Source organism: Varroa jacobsoni, unplaced genomic scaffold (genome assembly GCF_002532875.2).
Source record: "Varroa jacobsoni isolate VJ856 unplaced genomic scaffold, vjacob_1.0 scaffold_551, whole genome shotgun sequence".
In the NCBI taxonomy this organism is placed as follows: domain Eukaryota; kingdom Metazoa; phylum Arthropoda; class Arachnida; order Mesostigmata; family Varroidae; genus Varroa; species Varroa jacobsoni.
Window position 1 is genome coordinate 375,739 of NW_019213453.1, and position 8,496 is coordinate 384,234.

General features: G+C 42.9%; 1 protein-coding gene across 3 annotated transcripts in view; it reads right to left on the reverse strand.

Moving 5' to 3' along the window:
- The window catches only part of LOC111261368 (dystrophin), a 23,013-nt gene extending 16,922 nt beyond the window's left edge, over positions 1–6,091 (reverse strand). For all 3 annotated transcript variants that reach the window (XM_022834819.2, XM_022834818.2, XM_022834820.2), the window contains exons 1-2: positions 5,505–6,091; positions 190–416 (exon numbers count right to left, since the gene is read on the reverse strand). In XM_022834819.2, the coding sequence (XP_022690554.2) occupies positions 190–416; positions 5,505–5,768 (491 nt within the window). In that variant the 5' untranslated portion in view covers positions 5,769–6,091. The remainder of the gene's footprint in view (positions 1–189; positions 417–5,504) is intronic.
- Between the last annotated feature and the right edge of the window lie 2,405 nt (positions 6,092–8,496).

Consider the following 8,496-nt stretch of genomic DNA (forward strand, 5'->3'; position numbering starts at 1 on the left):
CATAACAATCGAAACAAGGTCGATGTCTTCGTATACATTTCTCATTGATTTTCGGAATGTTTCTTAGAGCTTCATTGAAAAAACGTTGTCGTAATATACCACAGTTTCTCACGAACTATGCGTATGCAAACGATCTGTAAATAATGGGAAAAGCTCTTAGCAATAAGAAACACAGTGATTTACTCATACCTCATACTGACGTCCTGGAATCTTTGGTTGATTCGATCAAGGATAACATGTAAATCCTCAGCGGTCTGGTGATGTGCGATTCCGCTGTGGTTGTGGGGCAAGCTTCCTGTATGACCAGGCTGGCCCCCAGCGAGTTGTTGGGCCTCGAGTTCTTCGGCTAACCGTTGACCCACTCGTGTGACCGTGTCCAACGCAGCTTTCCACTGTCCCACCTCGGCGTGTGATAGCTGTATTATGGAATCGTTAGTTAACATAATGCGAGCAGGGGAGTGAGATTTGAAAAAAATAGTACTTATTATGATCAAGTAACTAACTAAAAAAAGGCAATATTCGCTAATGAAACATTTTCGATAGGTTTAGCCAACTTCTCAAGAGATCTACAGTGAACAACGGATTTGTTGCTACACAAAATATGGCACGAGGGTTTCTCCTCGATGTACTTTAAACGGTCCTGGTCAGTCCATCGTCTCAGAGCTCCTGAGGGCGACTTAGATCTATCAAATCAATTTTCTGGTACCCATTATGCAGTTTGCTGTAGTTTCGAATAGGTAGAAATGTAGTCATCTTGCTTTTCTAAGGCGAATGTATCTGTATTCTGTGAAAGTGGTATTCGCGTTAAGCACGTGTATGTATGGCGTAAAATTCATGCATCGATGTGCACGCACTGATCATAGTTTCTTGGGGGGGGGGGGGGGCGTACATTGTATCCCGTAAATTTTCACGTTTCACGGTTGGTCACGGATACCCACCATTGCCATATCCAAGAAATGATACCTTACTACAATATGCTTGAAAAGAACTATCTAATTTACTCTTCTTTCCTTTTTTCCTGCCATCATGCGAATGAGGCACTTATTTACATAAAAAGGTCATGGTGGATGCTAGAAACGGAAGTTCCCTGGCTTCTTCTTACCAATAAGACGCGTTATACAGTAGCGGCTCAGTGCGTAACTTAATGCCGGGACGAGCGAAAACAACCTGTACGCATTATATGGTAAGTCGCGCTCGCGCTTTCTGAAGATCTCTTTGTAAATTGCAATCAATTTAGGCTCAAGCAAAGCAAAGTACTGAACACGTGCGATACATACACGAGAGGCTCAACCTTAGCGCAGCTTCACTATATGTTGCTCACCTACCAACGATTACATTGCATAGAATTACCACCTTTCGACGCGAAAAGGCCGCGTTTTACCATACTGCATAAAATAAAACCAACCCATGTTCGGCAATAGTTTTATGATGATTTCTTTCGCTCTCGGGCCTGCCATCGTCTGAGTACGTTCAGCTGTGTGAGTACGACGGCTACCGGCGCCGACTATTCCGTTTAGTGGTATAGCACAGTTTTTCCCGTCCAATTTGTTTTATTAGCAAAAATCTGCCCCGTATTATTACAGCGTCCTTGTTTTTCCCAACAAAGCCCTTGTGCAGAGCGTTACTGTCCCGTCATATGATGTCGAGCTTCTTCTCCGACTAAACTCCTGTCTACGTAATGCACTTCTGTGCCTTCAGATTAATATCGGAACAGTTAGAGCCGTTGAGAACAAAACGAAGCATAGATCCCGATAGCTTTTCAATGTTATGCTGCACAAATATCGCATTGTGTCCATTTTCATCTATCCTCCACGCCTAGTCGGTACTATTGTGCTCTTTCCTGTACTTTGCATTTTTTATGGACTTCACTGGAACTCCGCTTTGCCCCGAGTTCGCTACCTGTTCTCTACTGCTTTTTACACAAAAATCAAAACGGCATTTCTTGCGCTGAATAACCGTTATCGAACAAAGATATCTAGCAACCGACCCAGCGCTAACACGACGGCCACTATAAGCACCACCTGCTTCGTGGCCCTTTTGCGACCGTAGCTTTGGACTATTAGCCCCTTAGGTTGAACACAATACAATAATACTGGCTAGTAACCATATGTATACTGCACAGGTCATCGCATCTATGTCTTTTCCGCTTTCCATGGTACCTCTTGTAAGCGCGCGAGTGGCTGGCGGACGGGTAGCAGGTGGATGGGTAGTTGAAATAGAATATAAGACCTACTTTTTCGTTACTTTCGTTCTTGCTTTCCCTTTCCTCCTTCACTTCCATGTCTTGTGCACTGTTCTTCTCCCTTGAGCTTCTCCCTGTAAGCTTTGCGGAGCACCAATGTACGCCGCTTGGATCAGATACTTTTCGGCGTTTTCGTTGCTTTTCGGTCCCGGCACGTACCAGCCATAATGCACAAACGTGGCTCGAGTAGACGGATGCGGACATCTAAGAACAATCAGAAGCAATGTACCCGGCAGGAAGCGACGAGATACAGAGCGAAAAAAAAAGCACACGAATCAAGGGCGACCAAAGAGTGAGGTTAGGCCGATCCTACAAGGATAGGACCGTTTCTACCTCTATGTGTAAGGAAGATTCTACGGTTCCTGCGGTCATGGCACTCAGCCACTGCGTGTAATTTTCGAACAAACTGCACCCAGGCACGTTGAGTCGCAAGCGTCAAAGTGGCGCAAGCAATGAGCGACGCACAGCGGACGAGAGACCCGCAGGGGATTAGGAGAAGTGGCTTTGGTAGCGGGCTGAAAAAGACGCCGCATAAATAAGAGACAATGGGATAAAGAGATGGAGACGAAAAAAAATATTGAGTTTGGATTGCTCTCTAGAAATCTGTATCTTTATGTGCATGCGCATAATGTCAAGAAGCAGCAGTATATAGGATCTGCACTGGCGCTCTAACGTTGGCCACCTTGTTTCGCTTTAAGACTTCAATTTCAATACTGTTCTATTTAGCGTAAAACTTACTATAAAGCAAAGGCGCTTATGATATACATCTCTCTCTCCCTCCCGGTCTCTCTCTATATATATACATTTTTTCTTTTCGCTTCTGCATTGCGTGATGTCGGAAACGACACAATGAAACGGTCAACAGTTGAACACGTGTAGCTTGTGATGCATAACGTCGATGATTGCTACGCAATGATAGTTGTGTTTATTTTTGTTGTTGTTGATGCTTGGAGTATCCGAATAGTTCGGCAAGGGTATTATAAAGTGTGCAGTATGGCTGGAAAACGTCGTATTACGGAAACGTTATCGGGAACCAGGCCTGCGCCGCCTGTTGTTTCCGTTCATCGTACATTATTGTATTAGAATTGTTTACGACACCGACAAAACGAGGAAACGAAAAAAAATCACGAAAGTGGCCGTAAAAAAGGACACACCGAAACGGAAGGAGAGTAAATAGATATCTCACAGGGGACCGGCAATGCGCGAAAGGTAAACGTCATTCCAGGGCTATATGGATAACCTTTGCCCGTTCGCAAACAACGATTCTATTCGTTCTTATTGTCCTACGGGTGAAAATCACCTGGGTAGAAGACGTATTTCTGCTGCCACTTCCTCTGGCTTGGGCTTACATCAATTGACAATATCCTAGCCCAATCGTATCCTCCATCTCCTTTTTTCAAGTACACTGTAGCGCTGTGTTAACAAAAGCCTAAAGCAAGGCCGAAGAAAGTACCCAATAAATGATCAAAACTATATAAAATAAAACGAACAGACGAAAGTAAATCAAGATGCCCTATCTTATCAGACCTTTGTACGATAAAAAAAAAAGACAAGTGTAATTAGCCTGTAAGCTAATTGTCAGCTGACTACTTTTTAGTACACTTAAGGTAACTAACCATATATTGGATACTGATTTGTAAACATTTATCATGCGTCTATTGCATTGTCCACTATGCGAAGACATACACAACTTAGATGATGCACACAGTCTTCTAGTACTTTCCGAACACCTTCATGAGTGAGAAGTCTGTTTGTCAAAGATCACTAAGAAAATATTTACAAGTGCGGTGTAGCACGACAGAAGGACTTCCTGGAAAACCCTCTACGCTCTAAGTTCTATTAGTTCTGAAAGAAAACGGTAAACAGGTAACACAGTCCAGATTAGCTTGTATTGTCCCTGCCATAGCGCAGTGTGTAACGCGTTTGGCTACTAAACTTGAAGACAGATGGTTGTCTCGGCTCGAGTCCAGGTGAGGATACACGGCGTTTGGTGTTAGGGGTCAGCCGTCTAACGTAATGCTTAACGACTGAAATACTGGACACGCAACATAACAGAAGGTTCCTCGTATCGCTTTTGTAATGTGCTCAGGATATGTTCTATGATAAGTATCCTTAATTCTTATTGGGTTTCGGCCAGTGACCGTTGAATAACTGATCAAATGATCAAAAGCTGACCGGAATAATGGTTCACTATTTCAATGCATTACATTTCCTTTCAAGAACGGGACTAGGTGCTGTTGGCTACGCTCTACGTTTTTGGGTACAGAGATCTAGGTCCTATGAATAATACTTGAAGGGACAATAGCTTCATGGCGTAGTAGCCAACGGCAACAAAATAAATCAACCAATCTGTCTGATACAGTCACTTTTACTGAGGCGCAGGGAGAAGACATTGGTCGTTTGCTCGCCACCGATACGTGTCTATATTTGATAATGCGCCAACGATACGAATGCCGCCGCCGCCGCCGCCACTGGCACCGTCGCTGACTTTGTGACGGTTGCGCCATCCATCGAAACACCCGGAAGATCTTTCCCAGCATCGAGAAAAAAAGCAGAATAGATCTTTGGGCCGCAAAAAGGCAGATACAGCGTTGCTTATATGCGTATATCTATCTATCCGCAGGTATGGATACGCGAGATAGAAGACGATAGGGTCTGCTGTCCGAGGGAGTTTATGGATAGATGGCGCCTGAATCCAAAAACCGCCTGCGGGTCACGAGAAAACTGCAGGCGTTTAAAAGCTTCCACACCAAACTCAAACCTAGGAGGAAAAATAACGCCGTCCAGTGATTAGTTCGAAAGAACTAGTATAACATTGGTATACTGGCATAAACTAAGCCATCGAGAGGGAAATTTCGCAACGCTGTTGTGGGAGTCAGGAGACTGCCTTGGTGGTAAATGGCACTCATTTCGGTCAAAATTTGGCACCAGTTGAACAATTCATCGTTTCACGGCCTATGCATACGATTATACACATCCACAAACCGGTCAAACTTTTCATACGAGGTGCAGCGGTGCCCATGGTGAAAGTTTCAATGTTCTGAATTGAGATCTGAGAATTGAGACGTTCCTAAAAATCACTTGCGTGAGGACTGTTCTGCGCTTTGCATTGCACATAAACGTATACCTACTATATTATGATTTTTTTTCTTATTCTGCATATGTGTTTAGCCTTTTGATGCAAGTTTTGTAAAAAGTTTTTTAGTTGCAGTGTTTTTTTTTTTTTTTTTTTGTGTTATTCCTCGTCGGTTCTTTCGCTTACCCTATGTTCCCGGAGTTGGGTCTCGAGCACATCGAGTGTTTGGCCAACGAGGGGCTGGCGATCGAGGCGGTTCTCCATTCGGGCAAGCCATTGCTCCAACTCGCGACGCCTCTCTTCGAACGTCCGACCGCCTTCGGCAGCCAAAGACTCGAGCTGGCGCCGCCGCTGCATCGCTTCTAATTCAAGCGAATCCAATGCGCCTTGGACATCCACAGCTGCAACCGTCGGAGATGCGTAGAAGAAGGCGGCGTGAGATATGCGCATATGACAGAAGGTGAAGCACGCATGAAGGATGACATTACATAAGGATAAGTGCTATAGAATTAGATCCAACTAATTATGGCGTATATAGAATGTACTATGAAAGAGCACAGTAAAAAAAAGTGTGCTGTATCATTTTAGCGTTTCTAACTTAGCTTAGGTAAATTTTTTCCAATTCAAACTATTCATGGTACTATCTTAAGACCTTTAGAGCTCCGAAAGTTTTGTTTCGTTTTTACTTTGTGAAAACCAAGTGGATACAGCTCCTTAGGCCTATCTTTGACATAATTGCCTCTACTTAAATTTACTTTGAATTGCAGATTGATATAGCTTTGACCATTCTGCGATGTGGTACATTGATTGCTGGAACACAAATACATTCTAATCATGGTTTTAAGAAACGTTCTTTAATAATAATCAGTCCTCGAAAAGTAGTTTTTTTTTTTATCTATAATTTTGCTCATACATTTGCATATCTCTTTTTAATAGACAGTCCACTTCTTATCTTTCCAGAGCATGTATTCGTAGTATTATTAGACAGCCAATGAGACCCTTATGATGGTCTATTCAACTCATTCCGCAAAAATAACTGATGAAAACCGAAACCATCGCCAAAGGCCGAATTCTACGTAATTTCCGTTTCCTTTGAACACGTTTCCGCATAGAGAGCATTCCGCCTCAATCACTTGCTAGGCACTAGAAAAAACAAACGAATATGGCCATGCATAAAAATGGAGGCTGAGATTACACGTGCGTGAATCGGATCGTGCAACGCATCGACGTGTCACATGTCTTCGAAAATGTGGCCTCTTTATCCTAACTAAACCTAACTGAGCCTAACATAAACAGGACCAAAAAGTGTTCCTTTCACATACCCGCTAGTCTTCGCTTGACCATCTGAGCCCTTCACCGATGATTCATTTACCCAGTTTTTTTTTGAGCTCTTCGGAAATCCCTCGATTAGGCTTTTATGTTATAAATTACGATGGCGTGCCTTCGCAGTACCTGTGCTCCTGTAAGTCATCCTCAAGGGGCTTGGAGAAACGGCGTCTTCAAGTATTGTAGAGAAAGGGCGATGCATTGGGGGTCGGTTATGTATCGAGGATTGGTTACATGAGCCTGTACACATTTTGCAAAGGTATATAGGGCCTGGGATATAAAACGCTTTACTAAGGATTTTCAAGTTCACTCCGCGGGAACTTTAAGCGCATAGTTTCGGATTCGGTGGCTCTTCATACCGGTAACTTCTGCGTGCTTCAACATCCGCTTCTCTTCCTTTAAAGACTCTAGACTCATTGTTCTAGAGTTACGAGAATTCCCTTTTCGAACGGAACAGGCACAGGCAAAGCATTTCTAATAAATAACTTATTAGATAATATATACAATGCGCCAAATACAACCAGCCTATTTTTATAGGTGATACTATTTGATGGTCTACTAGAATCACCACAAAAATCCGATCGCCCAGATTTACACGTTAATCAGGAGTATCATAGTTTGTTACAAAGCAACTAAGGAAGTTTTAAAGATTGAGTGCACAGCAAAAGACCAAAGAGGAAACCACAGTAAAGAAATAAAAGCTCAGTCCGATAATTCTCCACTCCTCAAATATAAACTACTACAATGTCCGAAATTTGGCTGGGAATTTTCTATAGGTTTGCGGGAATCTTGTCCCATAGTAAACGATATTTTTGAGTCTTTTAAGGTCACCTATATGGAAAACCGTTCGACCTTACGATAGGGGTGGCGTAGCTCTGCTGTGCATAAAACATCTTCTATATAAGTTGCGCCATCTTATATTTTCAGTTTTTCCTTAAAACAAAATCGCCTGTCTTTCGGAAATCCAAACGTTTAGTACGTCTTTTGTTTTAACGTGAACATTAAACACGTATTAGAAAATGGCCTAAAAGCAGCGAGTAGTTGCAAAGTGTACGCTGTGAATTCTTCCGGCAAGGGCCTATATGGGGTGTTGGCATATCTTACGTTCATCAGTTTCTGCTAAAAGTATCCAACCAGGAGCAAGTAGTTTGGGAAATGGTGCCATATACCGAAAGCGTCACTTTAAAGAACTCAATTTGTTGAATCATTCTCTAGGGAGTCAGTATCTATGTATAGTTGTATTTAAGGTGACTGATATTTTTCGACTAAGCCTGATTCCAAGACTAGCAGCCAAAGTATTTCTATAGTATTGCATATACCGCAATTACGCAAAGAATATTAACCAATACTATTTGGGATATATTAATTTATATGTACTTCCTTATATTTACATTTTTTTTGGAAATGGGGATCTAACGATAACTTCGCGTAAACAGATATGCCATAAGACCTGCCGAAGATTAAACACTCTTCCATGTGTGCCATTTCGCTTATCTACCTGCCTCAACCAACCCCAGCATCAATCGGCCTTCGAATATCCTTTCGATTTTCTCTACTCTGGCCTAAACCGCTGATGTGTTTCCATTGGCTACAGTCACTTTCCGCGCTCCCGCTCACTGTCAAAAAAGGAACACAGGGAAACAGACGCCTGCCTCTTTTAAGGCCTACGCAGCCATTTGTTTCACACGCGGCGGCTGCCTCCCGTCTCACGCTGCACAAACAACTGCTGGTGAAAAAGCAATTAACCGCTATGAAAAGGGAAAAGCAAAGGGGCAGTGTCATCTCCGCTTGTTTGGCTTTATCAGAGGAAGCTTGCCTCTGATAGGCTCAGCACACCTGATATAAACCACAG